Source organism: Limanda limanda, chromosome 22 (assembly GCF_963576545.1).
Source record: "Limanda limanda chromosome 22, fLimLim1.1, whole genome shotgun sequence".
NCBI lineage: Eukaryota > Metazoa > Chordata > Actinopteri > Pleuronectiformes > Pleuronectidae > Limanda > Limanda limanda.
Genome location: NC_083657.1, coordinates 2,116,610 through 2,138,689, shown reverse-complemented (window position 1 = coordinate 2,138,689; position 22,080 = coordinate 2,116,610). Strand labels below are relative to the sequence as shown.

General features: G+C 42.8%; 3 protein-coding genes across 3 annotated transcripts in view; 2 read left to right on the top strand and 1 right to left on the bottom strand.

The window, feature by feature from the left end:
• vbp1 (von Hippel-Lindau binding protein 1) overlaps window positions 1-4,109 on the top strand; it is a 4,735-nt gene extending 626 nt beyond the window's left edge. Inside the window, exons 2-6 of the mRNA XM_061066143.1 lie at window positions 566-690; window positions 806-872; window positions 1,163-1,261; window positions 2,863-3,001; window positions 3,232-4,109. Of these exons, the coding sequence (XP_060922126.1) occupies window positions 566-690; window positions 806-872; window positions 1,163-1,261; window positions 2,863-3,001; window positions 3,232-3,308 (507 nt within the window). The 3' untranslated portion in view covers window positions 3,309-4,109. The remainder of the gene's footprint in view (window positions 1-565; window positions 691-805; window positions 873-1,162; window positions 1,262-2,862; window positions 3,002-3,231) is intronic.
• Window positions 4,110-4,595: 486 nt separating this feature from the next.
• On the bottom strand, window positions 4,596-8,000 carry LOC132996136 (E3 ubiquitin-protein ligase TRIM39-like). The gene is made up of 7 exons (XM_061066461.1): window positions 7,410-8,000; window positions 7,191-7,286; window positions 6,801-7,034; window positions 6,564-6,711; window positions 6,425-6,451; window positions 5,680-5,855; window positions 4,596-4,967 (listed from the first exon to the last, which is right to left on the bottom strand). The coding sequence occupies exons 1-7, from the start codon at window positions 7,998-8,000 to the stop codon at window positions 4,596-4,598; spliced, it is 1,644 nt and encodes a 547-aa protein (XP_060922444.1).
• A 7,875-nt stretch (window positions 8,001-15,875) lies between these two features.
• LOC132996264 (E3 ubiquitin-protein ligase TRIM39-like) lies at window positions 15,876-19,382 on the top strand. Its single transcript, XM_061066608.1, has 9 exons — window positions 15,876-16,102; window positions 16,196-16,541; window positions 16,675-16,770; window positions 17,017-17,250; window positions 17,532-17,679; window positions 17,775-17,801; window positions 18,100-18,164; window positions 18,266-18,385; window positions 19,017-19,382. The coding sequence occupies exons 1-9, from the start codon at window positions 15,876-15,878 to the stop codon at window positions 19,380-19,382; spliced, it is 1,629 nt and encodes a 542-aa protein (XP_060922591.1).
• Window positions 19,383-22,080: the final 2,698 nt, after the last annotated feature.

The following is a 22,080-nucleotide window of genomic DNA, read 5'->3' as shown; positions in this document are numbered from 1 at the left end:
TGTGAGACTGTGTTTGTGTGAGACTGTGAGACTGTGTTTGTGTGTTTGTGTGTGAGAGACTGTGTGTGAGACTGCGTGTGTGTGAGAGACTGTGTGTGAGACTGTGTGTGTGTGTGTGTGTGTTTGTGTGTGTGTGAGAGAGAGAGACTGTGTGAGTGTGTGTGAGACTGTGTGTGTGTGAGACTGTGTGTGTGAGACTGTGTGTGTGTGTGAGAGACTGTGTGTGAGAGACTGTGTGTGTGTTTGTGTGTGAGACTGTGTGTGTGTGTGAGACTGTGTGTGTGTGTGTGTTTGTGAGAGACTGTGTGTGCGTGTGTGTGTGTGTGTGTGTGTCACCTCCATCACGCAGCTTCCTGTTCTCTCCTCCTTACTTCCTGTCGTTATAACCTGAAGATGCTTCTTCCATGTGTTTTGAGCTTCCTTGTGTTTTGCTGCTTCCATGTGTTTTGAGCTCTGATGTGTTTTGCTGCTTCCATGTGTTTTGAGCTCTACGCTGCGATTGAGGGTTCGATTCCCACGACTCGTAGTAACCACGGGATGTTTGTTTGATGTTTGTGTGTCTCAGGAGGACGTGGACACTTTCATGAAGCAGGCCGGCAACGACACGGCGGACGCGGTGCTGAGGCGGCTGGACGAGCAGTACCAGAAGTACAAGTACATGGAGCTCAACCTGTCCCAGAAGAAACAAAGGTAACAGATCATCACTCCACCAAGTCGCCTCATATTCAATCAAGCTTCTCTCTTTGAACAAAATACAAACATCTACTGTTTGATTTATTGTTTTCACATTTCTCTGCACGTCCAGGTTGAAAAACCAGATCCCACAAATCACAGAGACGCTAGAAATCCTCCGACACATGCAGAAGAAGAAGGCGAGTACGCTTTTATTGACCCGTCTCTGAAATGTTGTGGGAAAATCATCTGTAACCTGTTTTTCCAGCTCTGGCTGAATATAGTGATGAACCTGCCTGGTAAACGTGGTTTATTATTTATGAGTATAATCATTAGATGTCTATCATTAATAGAATTTCTGTTTGATCTTTAGGTTTGAGTTATTCGTGGTTTTTTGATTTGTTGCTTATTTAGAAAGTGTTTACTGATCAGGCCGGGTTACAGACATGATTATGACAGATTTCTGTGTTCTGCACTTTTCATATCTTAGGAAACCACAGATCCCATGGAGACTCACTTCCTGTTGGCTGACAATGTTTACTGCAAGGCCTCAGTGCCGCCCACCGACAAAGTCTGTCTATGGTTAGGGGTAAGTGGAGCTCGGATTTACTTATTAGGGCCCGAGCACTGACATCACAGGTCAGGTGAGGCCCTATTGAAATTTTAAGGATTATTATTATTATTATTATTCAGGCAAATGAATTGGCTTTTTGAGGGCGTTAAAATTCTCAAATTCTTACCAAAATTTGCAGAAAGTTAGAAAGTGGTGAAAATTTACGTATTCTGGAGGAATTTTCATTATTATTATTATTCAGGCAAATGAATTGGCTTTTTGAGGGCGTTAACATGCTCAAATTCTTTCCAAAATTTACAGAAAGTTAGAAAGTGGTGAAAATTTACGTATTCTGGAGGAATTTTCATTATTATTATTATTCAGGCAAATGAATTGGCTTTTTGAGGGCGTTAACATGCTCAAATTCTTACCAAAATTTGCAGAAAGTTAGAAAGTGGTGAAAATTTACGTATTCTGGAGGAATTTTCATTATTATTATTATTCAGGCAAATGAATTGGCTTTTTGAGGGCGTTAACATGCTCAAATTCTTACCAAAATTTGCAGAAAGTTAGAAAGTGGTGAAAATTTACGTATTCTGGAGGAATTTTCATTATTATTATTATTCAGGCAAATGAATTGGCTTTTTGAGGGCGTTAAAATTCTCATTCTTACCAAAATTTGCAGAAAGTTAGAAAGTGGTGAAAATTTACGTATTCTGGAGGAATTTTCATTATTATTATTATTCAGGCAAATGAATTGGCTTTTTGAGGGCGTTAACATGCTCAAATTCTTACCAAAATTTGCAGAAAGTTAGAAAGTGGTGAAAATTTACGTATTCTGGAGGAATTTTCATTATTATTATTATTCAGGCAAATGAATTGGCTTTTTGAGGGCGTTAACATGCTCAAATTCTTACCAAAATTTGCAGAAAGTTAGAAAGTGGTGAAAATTTATGTATACTGGAGGAATTTTCATTATTATTATTATTCAGGCAAATTAATTGGCTTTTTGAGGGCGTTAGCATGCTCAAATTCTTACAAAAATTTGCAGAAAGTTAGAAAGTGGTGAAAATTTACGTATTCTGGAGGAATTTTCAATATTATTATTATTCAGGCAAATGAATTGGCTTTTTGAGGGCGTTAACATGCTCAAATTCTTTCCAAAATTTGCAGAAAGTTAGAAAGTGGTGAAAATTTACGTATTCTGGAGGAATTTTCATTATTATTATTATTCAGGCAAATGAATTGGCTTTTTGAGGGCGTTAAAATTCTCAAATTCTTACCAAAATTTGCAGAAAGTTAGAAAGTGGTGAACATTTACGTATTCTGGAGGAATTTTCAATGGGCGTCGCAAAATGGCTCAACGGTGCCCCCCGAGACCCCTGGTTTGTTTCTGAATTTCACAGTTCCACCATTACCACCTTCTTATACTAGACGTGACCTTTTTAATACAAAAATTATTGAATTCAGGCAACTTGTATGTCAAATATTTGACACTGGAAATGGTGATCTATATATGATATTTCACTACAAGCCACTTCATGAACAGTTAAAAGAACGATTAATGAAGTAGCTTTAATAAATACATTTCTGTTGTTCTACCTCCAACCCCTAACCACCATGTTTCCCTGTCCAAGGCGAACGTGATGCTGGAGTACGACATCGATGAGGCGCAGGCGCTCCTGGAGAAGAACCTCTCCACGGCCTCACGCAACCTGGAGCAGCTCGTGGAGGATCTGGATTTCCTGCGAGACCAGTTCACCACCATCGAAGTCAGTATCCTTCCACCGAACCGTCCAAGCAGGTCGGGCTAACATGTCGATGGAGGGTTTGTTGTAAGACGCACTGAAATGTTATTTATCTGTTGTTTTATTTGATCTTTTTCTGAAGTGATGTGATGTTCAAGCTGTAGCGTAGACTCAGATTAATGCTTGAGTATGAAATGAAAATGAAAATGCTCTCGCTCGCCCGCTGCTGTTTCTCCTTTAACTCGCCGCCCTCCTCAGACATGGCACGAGTCTACAACTGGGACGTGAAGAGAAGGAGCAAAGAAAACCTCCTGAAATCTGCTGACAAGTCTTAATGTCGTCCTCCTCCTCTTCTTCAGCTGAATATCTTCTCTTTAGTCCGAAACAACGCCCGCCCGCCCCCCCCCGTCTCCCAAGATCATGTTCACCCAGCACCTAGAGGACGGGTTCAGAATATTAGCAAAAGTTGTGCGTCTAATTTAGCGCAGGTGTCGTACGTTAACCCGGATAAAACCAAGTCACAATTCTCTGTTTGATTTTTAAACGCGTCCTCTATCGTGTGAAACTAAAAAACTTTCACCGCAGCTGTTTCCTCCTGATTTGTTACTTTTTAAAAGTATTTTTTCAAGTAAAAATCTCCAAAAGAAAAAAGGCAACCACGCAAGTTTTTTGTATTCTTTTTAATGATTTATATCACTGTGTTCCTGTCATTGTTTGAGGGGCCCCTGGCTTTGTCTTTCTCTCTCTACACACCCGTCACTCGTGGGTTTGTGTGTTTTTTTTGGGGACATTTACTCGACTTTCTGTAAAAACACAGTTGCCATTATTCTCCATAGATTGAGATTCGTAGGCTGACTCATCTTAACAGAAGAAGTTTTCAGGATTGAACAGTTTCTGCCTTGTAGCTCTGCTTTTCACTTCAGGACTTAGAGGAGCTCACTGTTGTCCTTTGACCACCCCCCACCCCCCCACCCACACCTCTTCTGTTCTGTTCTGTATTTATTTGTCTCCCTCTGTACCATGAAAACGTTGAATGAAGTAAAAAGGAGCGAACACTCGGGCGAAGAGACGAGAACGTGACCTGGTGATGTGTGTTGTTTATCGTCTGATCTCTATAAACACAATCTGCATGTGAACCAGAGCTGTCATGTCGTCCATGTTCATTTACGATCAAGACTGAGTTGATAAAAACACGACAAAGCAATGTTTGTGATTAGTTTATATAAAATAAAAAAGTAAAGATTGTTTTTCAATAGTAACTTTATTCATATATTCATCAGTAGTTCACTTAAATCTCAGGATTTGTGAGTATGGGAAAATCTTTGAGAAGTGCTGATGGGCAGTAAAACAATATTTAACTTTTAAAGCAACACTTCACACAACGGAAATTTCTGGTTTTTAATAACTTCAGAGTGTTTCTAACTGATCTCAGTTCAGCTTCACTCTTCAGCTGCAGCTGCTTGAGACAGGTTGTGACTCTCAGTCAGGAGGAAACTTTCTCTTGTTCACACTCAAAGTTGTCATCAAGCTGCTGGTTTAATAGTTAAAAGTTGATTCATGTTTTTAAATATTGAATCATCTCTGGATCATCTTCAGCCTCAGAACGGCGGGAGACTCGTCCTCTAAGTCTCAGGATTGACGGCGGTGATGACTAACGCCGCCGTGTTCTTCCCCTCATCACAAACCCCGGGGCTGAAGAAGGGGAAGATCCTCTCGGACCACAGGCACCCGGTGAAGCTGTAGATGTGAGACCCGTTGTCCACGTTGAAGAAGGACACCGTCCCGGCCTCGTAGTCCGTGAAGACCCCGACCGTCTGAGGCTTGTCCCGGAGGGACAGGAGGACCGAGGGCGAGTCCAGAGCCCGGTACTCGTCCCCGTTCCTCATCCGCACCGTCCAGTAGCCGTTCTCGGGCTTGGACGTGATCATCCCCTTCCTGTTGACGGACTCTTTGACCACGCCCAGGTCCCAGAAGGTCTTTGTCCCCACCTCCACCTGAAAACCAAGAGATTTAATCAGTGGTGTATAAAGTACTTGAAAGCCATACTTGAGTAGAAGTACAGATATCTGACCTGAAAGTGACTTCGGTAAAAGTAAAAGTCACCCGTCAGAAAATAACTTGAGTAAAAGTCTTAAAGTAGCTCATATTAAAAGTACTTAAGTACCAAAAGTATCTGGTGTTGAAATGTACTTAAGTATCAAAAGTACAAGTACCATAATTAAAAATGCAAAGTGCTTTTTATAGTAGGCCTATACAGACACAAAACAACCCAACATGTTTCTCCTCAAGATTTATCTCAACTGACTGAAAAATTATAACAATATGAATATAATGTATATAATGTATAATTTTACAAATTTTAAACCCGAGATATGAGAGAGAGAGAGAGAGGTGCGCCAACCTCCGCTGCTCAAGTAACGAGCCAGTTTGAGAATGTAAGAAGTAGAAAGTACACATATTTTTGTTCAAATGTAACGAGTAAAAGTAAAAAGTCGTCAGGAAAATAAATACTCAAGTAAAGTACAGATATGTGAAAAATCTACTTAAGTACAGTAACAAAGTATTTCTACTACGTTACTTCCCACCACTGGATTTAATATCCAGAACACTTCAGCTGCTGTCAGTTATGTTAAGGTGTCTTAAAGGGGAAGTGGACCTGGTAGTAGAACCTCAGTTATGTTAAGGCGTCTTAAAGGGGAAGTGGACCTGGTAGTAGAACCTCCCGGACAGGAAGCCGCTCCTGCTCAGGACGCAGATCACCGGGTCGAAGCGTTGCGGGTTGTCGGGGACGACGTGCAGCAGCTCGCCGCGGCCCGCCCGCTTCCCGTCGGCCGACAGCACAATGTTCGGGTGGGCGGTGTCCGGGTCCAACTCCACTTCCACTAGGGGGCGGAAATCCAGTTAAAGGAGCCGCATGAAGCGTTGTCCACCACAAGGGGGCGACGCCATCAAACCATTTTTGAATCAGAATCAGGTTTATTGGCCAAGTAAGTTTTGCACAAGCAGGGAATTTGACTTGGTAAAGTGGCTCACAAAATAAATAAATAAAGTGTGCTTACACAGAATACACAACACAACACAAAACAATACAAACAGTCACAAAAACAATACAAAATACAAACAGTGCGACGGTCTAAGAAAATAAGTGCAGGGATAAATATTAAACGGTATGTGTATTACGGTTATACAGTGAGGGTGAAATAAATAAACATAATTAAATATAATTATAATATATATAATATAATATAATTTCGGGAGTAACTGTACAGTGGTTACTGTAAAGATTGGGAAGAAACTGTTTTTGTGCCTGGAGGTTTCGGTAAACAGAGATCTGTAGCGCCTCCCAGAGGGGAGGAGATGAAATTAATCCAATAATATTAAACACTTTAACTTGTATTTAACTAAAGTATTGTATTTAAATTAAGTTAAATTATGCTCAGGGAGGTCGTACCTGCATATTTCTGCATCCGTTTCATCTCTGTGGGAAGAACAAACAAACATCAATTAAAAGCTTTAATGAGGAATTTAGTTTGATTCCAGTAATATCGTGTTTGAACGACGAGTTGACTTGGCTGCTGGCATCACTTCACCTTGTAGCTTCAGGCCGTCCAGCTCGTTCTTCAGGGTGTGGCCCACCTTGGACAGCGCTCTCCTCGTGGTGCCCACACAGAGCTCCGGGTGGACGCTGGTCTCCGTCCACTGTCTGGAGGGTGGAGGCGACGTGACGGAGGGAAACCTCTGAGAACACAAAGAGAGAAAGGTCTTCATCGTGAGTGGATTTAATTGAACTGAGATCCAAAACTCAAAAACCGATCTGTCCTCCGAACCTGCAGGACGTGCAGATGGTCCTCAGAGGTCCTCAGCTCCTCCAGCTCGGTGTTTCTCCTCCGCAGCTCCGTGACCTCCTGCTGCAGCTCCGTGACCAGCTCCTCCGCCCTCCTCTCGGCCGCCTGCTGCTTCTCCTCCACCTCCGTGGAGACCTCGGCTTGTCTCTCCTGGACGTAGCGAATCAGAGACGAGAAGAGACGGTCGCTCTCCTTCTTCTCCCTCTCGGCACTCACCTGGAGGAGGAGACAGAGATCAGGAAGACGCCTTCTGTTATCAATCTTCTCCCACGTTACTCCACCACAGAAAGAGTTTAAATGTTTATATCTGGAGAACTAAAGGCAGGAAAACTAAGATTAGTGGTGTCTCTAATGGTAGATTCCATGACTCACTGCACTGAGCTTCAGGCAGCTCTTTATCTCCTCTGCTTTCTTCAGACGCTCGTGGATCATCTGCTGGAAGTCTGCCTCCGTCTTCTTCATCTGGACCTAACGACCCGGAAAACAAGAACTGTTTAATGAGACGAACAGGTTTCAAACTGACGATTCCAACACGAAACCTGCAGGAATGTTCTTGTCTCTTGATAATATTATCGGGTGAACTCCGGGTACCTTCCTCTCCCGGCTCTCGTCCTCGATGGCCACGGCCCGGTGACCTTTGTGCTCCGTCTCGGTGCAGAACAGACACACACACTTCTGCTCGTCCCTGCAGAACATCTCCAGCAGCCTCTCGTGCTTCTTGCACATCCGGTCCTGCAGGTCCTTCACCGGCTCGATCAGCTTGTGTATCTTCAGGGTGGAGACCCTCTGGTGAGGCTCCAGGTGGGCGGCGCAGTACGAGGTCAGACACACCAGACAGGACTTCAGGGCCCTGACCTGCAGGGACGCGGCGGCACAGACGTCGCACACCACCTCACCGGGCTGGGCCGCGGCCAGCGGGGGGGCCGAGGAGCAGACCACCATGTTCCTCAGCGTGTCCGCCAGCTCCTTGAAGGCAGAGTTGATGCTGGTCTCGGGCCGGGGGCTGAAGGACCGGTGGCAGGTGGGACACTGGCAGACGTCCGGGCCGTCCCAGGCGCTGTGGAGGCAGGCCTGGCAGAAGTTGTGACCGCAGGGAGTGGTGACCGGGTCGGTGAACACCTGCTGACACATGGGGCACTGGAACTGCTTCTCTGGCAACATGGTGCCTGAGGCGGAGGCCATTATTCCACTGAGCAGGGAGGAGAAACAGAGAAAGGGAAGTTAGGTGATCGGTGGAAGAGGATCTTTAACAGAGGAAGTAAAGGCAAAGATTTGTAACGTTAAACCAACAGTTGAGAGTAGAAAGAGGAAAAGATGTGGTCTGTTTGGTGTGTGAGTCATAGTTTTCTCAACTGATTCGGTTAAACACCAACAACAAACACGCCCATCATCCACAGACACACACAGACACACACAGACACACACAGACACACTCGACCTGTCAGAACGAGTTGTTTGGGTTTAAAGTGTGTAGACAGTAGAGGGCGCTACACGAGGGATTCAGTATATTTACTTGTTTGTGAACGTGTTTCCAGTCAGAACTCTTGACTTTAAAGAAACTCATTTATTGACTTTTCATGCCGAGAATTAGACGAGAAAAATCCATTGACTGTTTATAAATATGAATGAGAGAACCATTCTCAGAAGTGGAGCTGAAAACCAGGATCAAAAACTTGTTTAAACGATTGAAAACTTTCGTTATCTAAATAACACACGAGGAATACTTCATAGCAGAAGTACAGAAATGACCGTTTTAGCAGTGTTAACAAATACATTCAAAACTGTCGAGATTCTTTATGGATTGACAGAAAGTTGTGTGACACAATATTTCTTTTTATAACAATATATGTATATATTTATTTGTCATATTTACACGGACGAGACAGTCTGGTTTCACAAGGAGCATTTTGTTTTAACATATGGAACCGATCCAAGCAGGCAAACAACTTAGTGAAGCATCAACTTTGCCCCAGTTGTATTAAAAAGTCGAGTCATATAAAACCGTCTATTATACTTTATATTTACAAAGTAGAAGAACAATACAATCATAAGGACGGAGAGGATTTAACTTCACACACAAAGAGCAGCAGCATTTAATAACATTTCAGCAAATTTGATCAGTGAACATGAAGAAACATTTGAGACAGAAAAACAGAATGAGTCTCAGTCACTGTACATTTTGTGGATTAAATAAATCTTTTAAATAATCCACATCTCGACGGCAGCTTGTCTTCGATCTGGTTCTTACCTGCAGGAGCTTCCTGGTGGATCTGGTCTCGTGGCAGGCGACTCTCCCGTGGTGTGAACGAGTGAACAGCCGTCAAACAGGAAAATGAAACGTCATCACAGTTATTCCTCCACCCGGCCTGAAGCCTGTTCCACAGTTTAACAACCTGTTCTTCCAACAGCAGCACTCACACCCTCAGCTCACTGGTCACTGGTGCCACACTCCCATTATGTTTGACTTGGCGAGTGTGAGTACACAGTGTGTAATAATCATAATAGCAGCTCTCACACGGGGAATGAGTGTTTGCCTCGTGGGTGTGGTGCAAAGAGTCCAATGGTTAACATTCCCCACACGTTGTTACACACCTGCAGCACAGACGCTGAGCAGCAGCCCGACACGTAGACGGCTGCAGGTTTGCATTTTCATGACCATGAGGTCACGGCTGCGGCCATTCGGTCAACGTGTGAAACATGAGGAGTCAGATTGTGTTAGAAACTGTTTCCTCTTCTACCTGGAAAGTCAGTTTAACCTTTTGCTCTGAATAGGAGCCTCACTTTGGGAATGGGAGGATTTTACAAGCTCATTAAGTACAAACAGCATGTGGTATAACTGAATTATGTAGAAAATAAATACACAGAAAGTTAATTCTACTTTAATTTCAAAGTTCAGGCAGAAACTGGTTAAAATCCATGAAATGTCTCAATAAATTGGAATCAAAAAATGTCCAGAAAATGATTTGCAGTCAGTAAGATCACAGCGAATTGGCTTTGATCACCTGAAGTCTCTATTCACACACATCGGGTTCACAGACCACATGTTAGTTTTCTGCCTAAATACCCGATCCTGCAGTGTAACAGCAGGATTGCTGAACCTTCTTTCGCGGTTGTGGACGCTCACAGCCGCTGGTTTGAAACGTTTCCACACGTATTTATTTCCATAACCTCGACCTCAGAGCGTTTGTTTAAAACCACCGACGGGACCGTTCAACCAACAAATATCAGTTGTTGCATTAAAAACACAACGGGATTGTGATTTATTGTAAAGCTCTCTCCACTGATCCAGACGTGCAGCCGTGCGTGGCCTCATGTTAGCATAGTGTTTGCATCAGGTGAGGCAGAGAGGCTTTACATCTGATTTTCATCGTTCAACGCAGCGCGACGGCACAGAGGACGATTCATAAACCAGCCGTGACCCTGAAGCTGCAGCTTCATCCACCAGGAGACTTCCAGGGTCCGGTTCTGTAAAAGTTCTTTTAAATTTACAACAACACTTCAAAAATTGAGGGATTTCTGTCAGTCTGCTGAGGAAAGTGAAGCAGACTGATAAGTTTTGACTTTAGTTTAAGTTTCACAAATAACAAAACACTTTAATCAGCATCAGCTCCACATGATCGGAAGTATCAGCACTTTGAAAAGAAAGAAACTGAGTTTATTCTGAAGGAAGATCCTCACAGACCTGGAGGGAATTCTCTCAAGACTTTATTTTTTGTAAAATATGACTTTCTTCTCAATTGCGACACTCAATAATAATCATAATATGACATTATTTTCCAAATCCTGAATTTTTCTAACTATTCCTGTTTCATTCGTGAGATATAAATGTCCTGAGTGAAATCTTTGGGTCGTCCACTCATCAGCAGATCAGTGGTTTGCTCCCACATGTTTCAGGGTCATTTGTAGGAAACTGAAATCAGACACACTCGCGTTCAGCTGCTGTGACGGGACGGAGAAGATCACATGACAGGATTTGCATAAGGAGGGATTCGATTTGCAATCAAAATCAGAAGCAAGAGGAAGAAAAAGACTCAAATAGACCAGAGCGAGTGAGATAAGGATTAGAACTGGTGACAGTTTAAGATTGAGTCGGAGTCGAAGGAGAAGAATTGAACATGTCACCATCCGACAGTCCAGTTAATTCAGGTAAGAAACATATGTAGAAGAAACATTTCAAATATATCAGCTACTTTTTATTGATTAGCCGAGAAACTGCTTTGAAGTAATTGTACACAAATCGTCCTGAGTAGGTTTATATATTTGTTGTATATTTGTTTTGGTTCCACAGGTGTAAGAAGGGCCGTGCTGTGTGTTCTCCTTCTATCAGGTCAGTCCACATGTGTTGAGATCTAATGTGAAGGGGTTTCATGTCGGCTCCTAACACTTTATATGGAAATCCTAGGTTTTCTGTCTTTACTCCAGAGTGGGGTCTTCAGTCTGAGAGCAGAACTCCTTGATTTCCCGTTCAGACTCTGAAACGCTCTCACTCAAACAGCCTCTTCGTGTTCTTAGATCTTTTCATCTTCCTGTGTCTGCTGGCAGGAGTGTGTTCGTGCCTCCATCATTACGTCTACGTCGGTGAACCGAAGACGTGGTCGGGGGCGAGGACCTTCTGCAGAGAGAAGCACGCTGACCTGGCCACGGTGGAGAACATGGAGGAGGTGCAGCGTCTGATCGCAGCTGCTCCTGGTTTCCAGGGAGACGCGTGGATCGGAACGTACGACAGACCCCAGAAGTGGTTCTGGTCCATGAGAGATCGTGGTCTCAATACACAGAACAATCAGCACTTTCAGATGTGGGCACAAGGTCAACCCGATGCCAGCAGATCTCTGAAGCATCTGTGTGTCTCCATGTTGGATGGTTGGTGGAGAGATCATCGGTGCAGCACCCCCCGACCTTTCATCTGCTACGACAAGACAAACATACATGGTGAGCATTTGTAATTTACTTGTTTCGGTTATTTAGATTTAGTTTTTTAGGGAAATAACTGTAAAAGGTTATTTGCTCATGAAAATATTGTTTTTTAATCCAAAGCAAACTGTATCTGACCTTTTAAAAAATTCTTTCAGGCTTTCCGCTCATTTCCCCAGAGAGATATTTCTATATCAGTGATATGAAGAACTGGTTCGATGCTCAGGCGCACTGCCGGCTGCACCACACGGACCTGGCCAGTGTCCGCAATGAAACTGAGAACACCATCATCAAGCAGCTGGTTCCCAGTGGCCAGAAGGCTTTGATCGGCCTCCACAGACGCACCTTCTCCCACTGGTCAGATGGGACCGACTCTTCATTTGGAAACTGGATGGATGAACGCCCGTTCTTTGGATCTGGAAACTGCGTGACCAGCAAGATCGGAGCCGTTAGCCCTGGAAAGTGGCTGGAAAGACCCTGTGATGAGAAGCATCCCTTCATGTGCCATAGCAGTGAGTTATTTTCATGTTGATATATTCATAAACACAGATATACTCTAAACTCAAGTCTCCCGAGAAACTGAAGCCAAATCATCTCCATCCCCCTGGTGGCTGGCTGCAGTATAGGTCATAAACCCCGCCTCCTTCAGTCATTTTAGGCAGTTTACGTTCACATTTTAATTAATATGTTTTTTCTCTTTCATTATCAGAAATGAGGCACCTGTTTGTTATTAAAGTGAAAGTTCTGAAATCCACGATCAGCCTGAACGAACCCGAAGTGACGGACGCCATCTTGAATCTGGTAATTTCCTCACACATGTGGGTTTATGGATTTATATATATATCTGTCTGAGCTACTTAATCTCCATCTATTAACCTGAAACATTTCCATATTTGCATAACAAACATCTGACTACACATAAAAAGTGTTAAAATAACAAAGCCAGAATTTGTTTAGTGTGTTTTCTAGAATAATTTCACCACTTTTATTGTTACAAATATTTTTGTTTTTCAGATAACGGCCGAGATGAAAAAGAGAGGGATGACGGAAGGTTTCAAAACTGCATGGATCAAAAAGGCTGATGAAAATATCTTCCACAAAGAAGAAGAGAACTGAGACTTAAAAAAACTGACTGAACATTTACACAATAATCACTTACACCGCACTTATTCTCAAAATCTAAAAGAATGACCCTGCTCATGAAAGAAATATCAGAACTCATTTAAATGGAACGTGGACGAATTGAAACCTTTTTTCCATGATCTCAAAACAGATGTAAAACCGATGCAAAGCTTTGTCGTCTTCTCTGATGCAAAGTGTTGAACTGACACGTGTCTGTTGTCTGTTTCCAGCACGAACGCACAAACCATGAAGTCAAACCTGACAACACACTAACAAATGTTCTGCCTCCGCAAAACAACAACGAGGCGTCGCTGCAAACGTCCATTTAAACATTTAAGCTTCAGACAAACAGAAATAACTTAATTTGACTTCAGCTTCTTTTATAAATCATGCATATTTAGTTTACTAAGTTGATTTTTAATATGATTTTTTATGAACACTTCCTCAACTGAAGTTCTTCATGAAATGAGTGAATTATATACAATTTCCTGTAATGTTCTGACTGCTCCACTAGGTGGCGATAGGCCGCAGGCTACTTGTTAATCCAGAGAAGAAAGAAGCAGCTGTTTTGTTCTCGTGACTCAATCCAGGAGCAGGTTGAACTAATAATTCATAATAAAATCATCAGAACTAAATAAACACATATCATCAGCACAACGTTACACAAATATAAAAGTAATTTGTATAATAGAAAACACAAAGAATCTAATTTACTCTGACCTCTTGCTCAATTTGTTTTTATCACTTTCTCTTCTTGTTTATTCCTCCTGTTTTTATATAATTTCATAATTAATCAATTATGTTGTTCCAGATTGAGTGAGTCATTGAAAGTTCCCTCTGTGTAAACTGATTTATTAACGTGTGTGCGGTGAAGTTTTCTTTGATCGTAGTCGTACGGCACCGAGTCCGTCACTGTCTGTATCTTCTATTACAAATAAAGTTGTGTGAGTGTAATATTTGTGATTTGTGGTGTTGGACTGATCTGAATAATGAATTATTGAATGATAGAATCCAACTGAACCTAAAAGTGGAGCAGCGACTCTGAAAGTTTACAAATTCTGAATTTCTGTAAATGTTGGGACGTCTGGTTTCTGACTCATCACTTCTGAACCAGTTAACACAAAGTTATCAATCAGATCTAAATCATAGCTTCAACGTGAACTTTTCTTATTCATTTCTCACAAGCACCAAACAATACACACAGATTTCTTATGATCAACCTGAGCTGGGACCTACCACACGTGACCAGTAGATGGCGTCTGCAACACAAAGTCTTTCCAGCAGAGCAACAGTAACATCAATGCGTTGAAACAATAATGACACAACATTGTAATTATCAGCATGATTAGTATGATTATGATTGGGAGTGGCTGCAGAAGAGTGGGAGGTGGAACACAATAGTTCAGCTGTTGTGTACTCCACCCAGTTCTATACGTAGATACATGCTTATTATCCCATTAAGACCAATCCATTATTTAATCCTCCCACTGCCATGGGAACGCATTCACTCCGGAGTTCCAGCGAGATCTGATCTCATGTAATGTTTTGAACTAGCAGCCTCCAGCACAGTTCATTTCAATGTGTACACACTTAGTTGTGCTGTTGTTTGATTAGAGTTTAATGACAGGGTGCAGTTTGACCCCAGCTTCACCGTGGAGGAGAGCAGAGCGTTGTTATTTAATCTTCTTACTGCTGCTGCTGTTGCCTCAGAGCGCTTTGGAGGAAGAGATCGATGGAGTCACGAGGGGAAGCTGAGCCAAGGACGTCTCGACCAACACACGTATCTGTTGTCAACGGCCTTTTGGAAATCCGAGGTTCGATCCTCAAAGTGCAATGTGCAGAAATCCAACTCAAGCTGCTCTCCCGTCAGTTTGAGAAGCTTCGTCCTCCGAGTGAATCACCAAGGTGAAAGAACCAAAACGAAAACCGTCTGGTCTACGGAGGATTTCCTTTCTGTGTCACCATCACTTAACTGTTAGAAGGGGATAATACTCGTTTCAACCAGTTTTCAATGAGGTCGAATCCATGACTCCGCTGCGTTCAGGGAAGAAGAGAACGAGACGAAGCTTAAAGCTCAGAAAGCGTCTCCGTTCAACACAAATGCATTAAAAATAAAGCTTAATTTCAAATGTGATCATTGAATTGTTGAGTATTTGAACATGTGACGTCTGAAGAGAACATTGTGGGGAAGTTTCCACTGTGCTTTCATTAAGCTCCTTGGATCAGCTTTCACTTCATTATGTGGCTGCTGCAATTAAAATGTTTTGTGAATTCTGGCAAAGGCAAATAGGGAGAAACCAGAAAAACCAGTTGGACTCCAGCGTCTCTCTGGGAGGAGAGTTGTTCTCATCGGTCTTCACAGGACTCAGTCGCTCTGAGAACAGATTGATTCAACACAGCTGTTGAGGAGCATCTCTCCACCGACCCACACCGGTAAGACACCACTTCTTCTCAGGGACTTATCTGCTTCTATGCTTTTTTAAAGATCGACTTCTTAACCTTTGGACATTCTCCTTTTGAAGCAGCAGAACAAAAGGCTTGAAGTCACGTGTCGTCAAAGCTATTTGACGATTTGTTTCCTGTCAGCAGAAAATACCTAGAACTCCTGCAGCTAACGAAAGAATGAAGGTGTTTTATCAAAAGAACATCGACTTACACACTGAACCAATCAAACCCCTGGAAATCTCAAAGTTTGCAAAACAACATGAGGTTGACTTTGGATTAAAAGGTTATGTGATACAGAGTAAAAATGTCATCTGCACATAGTGAAATATAGTTTTTTGATAACTCTACTTCTTCAAATTCTGTTCCTGCTTTGCTGTTGTGCAGAATTCACTTTATTTCTGGATGATTCAATACTTTCAAATCACGAAATCATGTACTTTTGAATGTTCTCACATTAATTTGACAGCGAATCGGCTAATCTGCAGAATAATGTGAAGAAAACTTGTATAATATTCATGTGACTTCCTTTACATCAACAACATGCCGCGCCTTGATATTTGACGTCATGTTTTCCCAGACATGGCCTCTGCTATGTCCGCGGATCAGTTCCGCTGCTGCATCTGTTTGGGTTCCTTCAAGAACCCGACCTCCATCCCGTGTGGACACAACTTCTGCCTGGCGTGCATCAAACGCTTCTGGGACACGGGACACAAGTCGGTGTGTCCCATCTGCAAAGAGGTCTTCAAGAACCGCCCAGAGCTCAGGATCAACGTCGGCTTGAGAGACATCACGAGTCATTTCGTGAGGTACATTGTTAACGACGTCGTGCAAAATCAAACCAACAGTTTCGGCCACTTTTCTTTTGTATTTGATTGAAAATATCTGTGTCGCGTCAAAAGGTCTCGGAACCACAAATCGAAACCCAAGCCGATCCAGAAACAATTCTCCGGGACCAACGTCCCCTGCGACAGTTGCCACGGAGACAAGCTACCAGCGGTCCAGTCCTGCCTCGACTGCCGGAAGTCGTTCTGTGAAAGTCACCTGGCTCCTCACCGCAGGGAACCCGTGCTGACCAGGCACCGGCTCACGGTCCCGGGCGCCTTCACTCACATCTGTGGAAGTCACCACAAGCTCCTGGAGATGTTCTGCAAGGACGACCAGACGCCCGTGTGTGTGAAGTGCGTCGCGAAGGACCACCGACGCCACAGCACCGTCCCCATCGAGAAGGAGAGCAAGAGGATCAAGGTGAGAGGAGAAGACACTGAGGCACAGAACCTGTAATGTCCAGGGTCCCTGGAAGGTCATGAGTCCATCGATACAACATCTATCTGCTGCTTGGAACTAACCTGCTTCACCTGTCCGTGCACGACCTTCACAGACTCAGATCAGGAAAACTGAGGACGAGTTTCAGCAGATGATCCAGACCAGAATCAAGAAGGTTGAGGAGATCAGGAACTCGGTGGAGATGTGCAAAGTAAGTTTCATCTCAATTTTTAATTCACGTTACCCCTTTGGCCCTCTGTCATATTTTGCAACAGCGTCAATCGGAGCAAAATCATAAGTTACATCCTTGCTTTCTGTACAACCACCAAGACTAGGTACAGACAGTGGCCCCCAAAGGTTAAAGGCCGTCAAATGTAATAATATAAAGTGAAAATGACAATGAAACAAACTCAAATCCAGCATCTAGACTGAGGTGTGTGTGACCATGTGACTGCAGACCCAGACCGACCGGGAGATCCAGACCAGCGTCCAGGTCTTCACCATGGTGATCAGCGCCATCGAGAAGAACCAGGCTCTGCTCATCGAGGAGATCGAGAAGAAGCAGGAGGCGGCCGAGGAGCGAGCGGAGGAGCTTCTGAAGGAGCTGGAGCAGGAGGTGGAGGAGCTGCAGAGGAGGCGCGGCGAGCTGCAGCTCCTGGAGAACACCGAGGATCCTTTCCACCTCCTGCACGTGAGTCCTGCTCACACACTTTATTAGATCTGTAGAATAAAACACCAGTGAATTAATCGATGGTTTTTAAAACACTCGAACAAACATATAAACGATCCTGCAGCCAGCCACCAGGGGGCAATCAAGATCACAGAGTCTAACAGGCTTTAATGGATTTATCAGAAATACCTCATGAACACAAATTGCTCCTTCGTTCCAATAAAGATTTGTTCAATCCTTGGAAAAGCAGAAATACTTTTCCAGGTGTTTGATGAACGTGTTTCCCTGTCGTCCTGTGTCAGTATTTCCCCCCCCTGAGCGCTCCACTGCCCAGCAGAGACTGGTCCGAGGTCAGAGTCCACTCCGACCTCTACATCGGGACGGTGAGGAGGGCCTTCTCCAAGCTGGTGGACACCTGCCACGACCTTGAAAAGAAGCTGTCCTCAGAAGGTCAGTGACCTCTGACCTCTGAGTTCCAGACGTTAATCAATTCATTCTCCACCTGCAGTTGTTGTCATGACCAGTTCTTCTTCTGTCGTTCACAGAAATGTGCAAGATAAGTCAACATGCAGGTACGGGTTTGGATTTCATTGTGTAAATAATGGTGATGGTTATGTTTCCTGAAAAGAGAATAAAATCATCCTTAAACAACAACAACAACAACAAAACGTTTTAAAAGTAATAATAGAAAATAGTTTTTTACTCTTCGGTTTCCCTTTTACATTCAGACCTTTCTGAATGGGCAGTAAGTGGTTTGAGTGATAGATCCATTATTTTAATTATGGTTTGTAACATTCCTATAATTAATTGAACAATTACACAATGATGACATCCCACATGTGTCCCTCGTGTGTGTGTCTCTGTCTCCAGTGGACGTCACTCTGGATCCGGTGACGGCCTCGAGTTGGCTGCTTCTGTCCACCGACGGGAAAAAGGTAAAAAGACAAATCCAACACAACTCTCTCAGTTATACTCACAAATCGTTTGTTTCTGCGATGACATGTGAACGTGATGGATGTGTGTTGTTGGTCCTCAGGTGAGTCTCAGCACCCAGAGGAGACCCTCGCTCGCTGACGCCCCCCGCAGGTTCAGCGCCTGCGTCTCCGTCCTGGGAGAACAAAGCTTCACCTCCGGGAGACGCTACTGGGAAGTTCAGGTCGGAGCTCAAGGCCGTGACTAGCACCAATTAAATGTTATTAACTGAACAAATACCAACATTTGTTCCCCTCCAGAATAAGAGCTCCACCACTAATGGCTCTGACTTTACTAATCCATCAATTCTGAATGAATGTCTTTATATTTTCACTAAAAATAACGAATTAAATAAAAGACCAGGATCAGTAAATACAAATGATTCCTCTTGTGGCTCTAAAGTATGGAGGACCATACATGACTTAAGTATAAATAAATAAATAAATAAGTAAATGTATAAATGAATACAGAAATAAATAAATAAGGAAATAAATAAATGTGGAAATATATTTAAGACCTTTATTTAGACATTTCTGTACGTATTTATTTATTTATTTCTGTATTAATTTCTGTATTTCCTTTTTTATTAATTAATTTATTTCTGTATTTATTTATACATTTATTTCTGTATTTATTTATACTTAAGTCATGTATGGTCCTCCATACTAAAGGTGCTTTGCAATTTCACTATACTGAAACAGACACACAAAATCACTTTGTACGCCCCCTTGTGGCTGCAAGATGCTCAGTTTTCCTTATGGGATCTTTGATAATAGCACTTTTTCCTAACGTGTGTTGTGTGTGTGGTTTTTCAGGTTGGGGATAAAACGGACTGGGACCTCGGCGTGGCCCGGGAGTCCATCAACACCAAGGGCGCCATCACGGTGCGTCCGGACAGCGGCTACTGGGCGATCTGCCGGCGCAAGGGGGGGAGCCTGAGCGCCTGCACCAGCCCCTGCATCACCCTCCAGCTCCAGGAAACCCCGCAGAAGGTGGGCATCTTCCTGGACTACGAGGAAGGGTCGGTGTCCTTCTACGACCCGGACGCAAAGACTCACATCTACACGTACAGCTGGTGCTCGTTCAGCGAGCCGCTCTATCCCTACTTCAACCCCTGTCTCCATGACAACGGGAAGAACACCGCCCCCCTGGTGATCTGCCCGGTGGACTGGATTCCCTGAAGACGCAGAGGTTCGATACCTAAGATCTCCGAGGTCTCAAGGATACGATCGTGAGGCTCTTTGCTTCATGACGCCGAACGCAGGCTCTGCAGGTCACAGGGGTCACGAGTTTAACCTTAGCTGTCAATCATGACTCATCATCAATTAACTAATTAAAAACAGACACGAACAGGTGTGATGAGAACTTCCTCAAATCACAGAAACCGTCGTTGAGGAAAAAGGATTTTGATGTTTGGTCCATGTCTGCTAACACGGAGGTGGCTGGGTTAATGACCTACAAGGTGTATCTATCGCCCCCTGGTGGCTGCCTGGGACTCAAATATGAAGTTACAATCAGCAATTTTTACAGTTTTTATTATATTATTCAATTATTCGTCAATTTGATGTAAGTTTTCACAATTTTCTTTTTATTATATTCTTTATTTTTCCCTTTCAACCCAACAGATAATACTACCAATGATAGAAATAAACAAATATACAGATTATAGATTTATAGATTATTTCTTTCTTTCACTATATTTTATGACAAACAAATCACTTCTTCTATCAGACCACATCCTTTTCCCTGCATGTTTCCACTGTGGGGAAAAGCATCGATGTGTGTCGGCAGAGGAATGAGGATTGCAGTTACAGCTTCTTGCCACTAGATGGTGGTGCTGCCCAGTCAGAACCTCTATTTTTGTTTAACCCCAATGACCTGCAACCTGTTTCCATTTGTTGTGCAATTAAGAAGATCAGAAGTCATTCCACTCGAGTAAAATGTGTTCAGTCCCGACTCCTGCGACACGTAAAGACATATTTTAGTTTCTCTTCACGTTTTGTTTTGAAAGGTTGTGTGTTTGCCGACAAGACGTTTCCAGGCAACACGAGTTTGTCTGATTTCTGCATCAGTAATAATAATAACAGCAGCTTTCTCAAGAAAATGACAAAGTGCTTCTCAACAGAATTAAACAGAACTTTGACTTCAGTTTTAGAGATAAGTGTTTCCTGGGTTATTCTTTACTCGGCTGCTTCCCCTTATCTTAAATAAGTAATTCATTCTAGGACTGTAATATTTCTATTTCATTCATTATGGCTTAAAAAGTCCTAATATTTACTTTACTTATTCCTAATATTTAATATATCTGATTTCCTTTTCTGAGCACTCTGGGTGTTTTTTCTGTGGAGCCTGTCTGATGTAGAACATGATGTAGACAATGATATAAACTATAACTATAAGGATCTCAGATTTCAGTGGCGTAATGTATGTAATTGTTAGATCCTCTGATTCCTTAAAAGCTCCTGAAGCCAAGTTTGTCGTGTGTTGAAGTGAATAATTTGTAAAACCTGTAAATTAAAGACTGTTTCCCATTTCAATTCATTAAAAAAAAATCACAAATGTTGGAAAGCATTTAATAAAACAGTCTTTTTCTGTGCACCCCCACCTCTGATTCCTTCTGTCTCTCCAACGTTAACATCAACACGTTGATTCCAACTCTAAATATCTTTTCTAATTACATAACCTCACACTGACAGGTGCGACATGGGAATTTTCTCACCACTGCTTGATTTGACTTTAATTAAAATGTTGGCAAACTTAAGAGACGTTACACAACAGCCTGATATTCTGTGATGTGTCACAACTAATTAGTGAACAGTGCACAACTCAAATGATAGGCAAACGTAAAACTTCCAGTTCTGCCAGAGACCAGCAGACAAACCAGCAGAGTCTTGGCGATTGTTTGATTTTTACCATTTAATTTAAAAGAAGATTCCTTTGGCTCAACATACGTTTAAAAAAAGAAAGAAGCTTATTTAATTCTGACGGTGCACAAGACGTCCTGTCACAGAACATGCCATCGGCTCGAGGACACAGAGATAATTGACTGGCTACGTGATAATGAAGAATTATTTATTGTCAGTTTGTGGTGTTGTTCTGAAGTGAGTCAAACGTTGTGTTACCGTGTCGGTGTGTTGAACCTTTAGTTTGTCTGTGGTGCTCAGTAACTTAGTGGCAACACAACCTGTCGTTCCTGTGCAGTCATCAGTACATAAGCAACAAAATAAACGAAGAGGAGGATTTAATTCTTACTTTTGCATTTAGATAACAAAGAGGAAATGTTGAGAACAAGGTGAAACTAAGTTCAGAAGTGTTTTTGTTTTTGTTTGTGAGAGTAAAGTTGAAATGTCAAGAGACTGACAGCTGAGCTGCGGGTGTTTGACGTTCCAAGCTTCTCTGGTTTCTCTTTCTGACAGTTTCAGGCTCAACCACATTTATGTCACAGGTGACAAGAGAAATTATCTCCTTGTTCCTTGCATCAATACACACAGGATTTTAGCAGCATGTATATATACTGTAGAAAGACTGCTCCTGTACACTGGCTTGCTTTTATTTGTATTTCAATATATATAAGTAAAGAAATACTGTACATAGAAGCTTCACCTGCACCATCTACTGGCGTATTGATGCTGAAAAAGGACAAACTGCATTGTGGGTCCTCGTTGGGAGAATGAACCGTGCAAACTGTGGCCTCCAAGGAATCTTCCCCACAGAGTTTGAGGTGTGACAGCTTTGTGTTGAATGACTGATTGATCCTGAAACTGGAACTGAAGACGCTTCTGCAGAAGTCGTCCGACCGCCCGAGCTCGAATGCAAGCGTGAATGAAACTGATTTGTTTCCTTTATAAGACATCGGCACAGTGCCCGGAGGAAAACCGG

Excerpts from the sequence above, each read along its gene's own strand:
- LOC132996136 (XM_061066461.1), bottom strand. The coding sequence starts at position 8,000 with ATGGCCTCCGCCTCAGGCACCATGTTGCCAGAGAAGCAGTTCCAGTGC. Across the intron at positions 7,287-7,409 it reads ACGAGAGCCGGGAGAGGAAG|GTCCAGATGAAGAAGACGGA; the intron begins GTACCCGGAGTT and ends CCGGGTCGTTAG. Across the intron at positions 6,452-6,563 it reads GGACGGCCTGAAGCTACAAG|AGATGAAACGGATGCAGAAA; the intron begins GTGAAGTGATGC and ends TTCTTCCCACAG.
- LOC132996264 (XM_061066608.1), top strand. The coding sequence starts at position 15,876 with ATGGCCTCTGCTATGTCCGCGGATCAGTTCCGCTGCTGCATCTGTTTG. Across the intron at positions 16,771-17,016 it reads ACTCGGTGGAGATGTGCAAA|ACCCAGACCGACCGGGAGAT; the intron begins GTAAGTTTCATC and ends ATGTGACTGCAG. Across the intron at positions 17,251-17,531 it reads ATCCTTTCCACCTCCTGCAC|TATTTCCCCCCCCTGAGCGC; the intron begins GTGAGTCCTGCT and ends GTCCTGTGTCAG.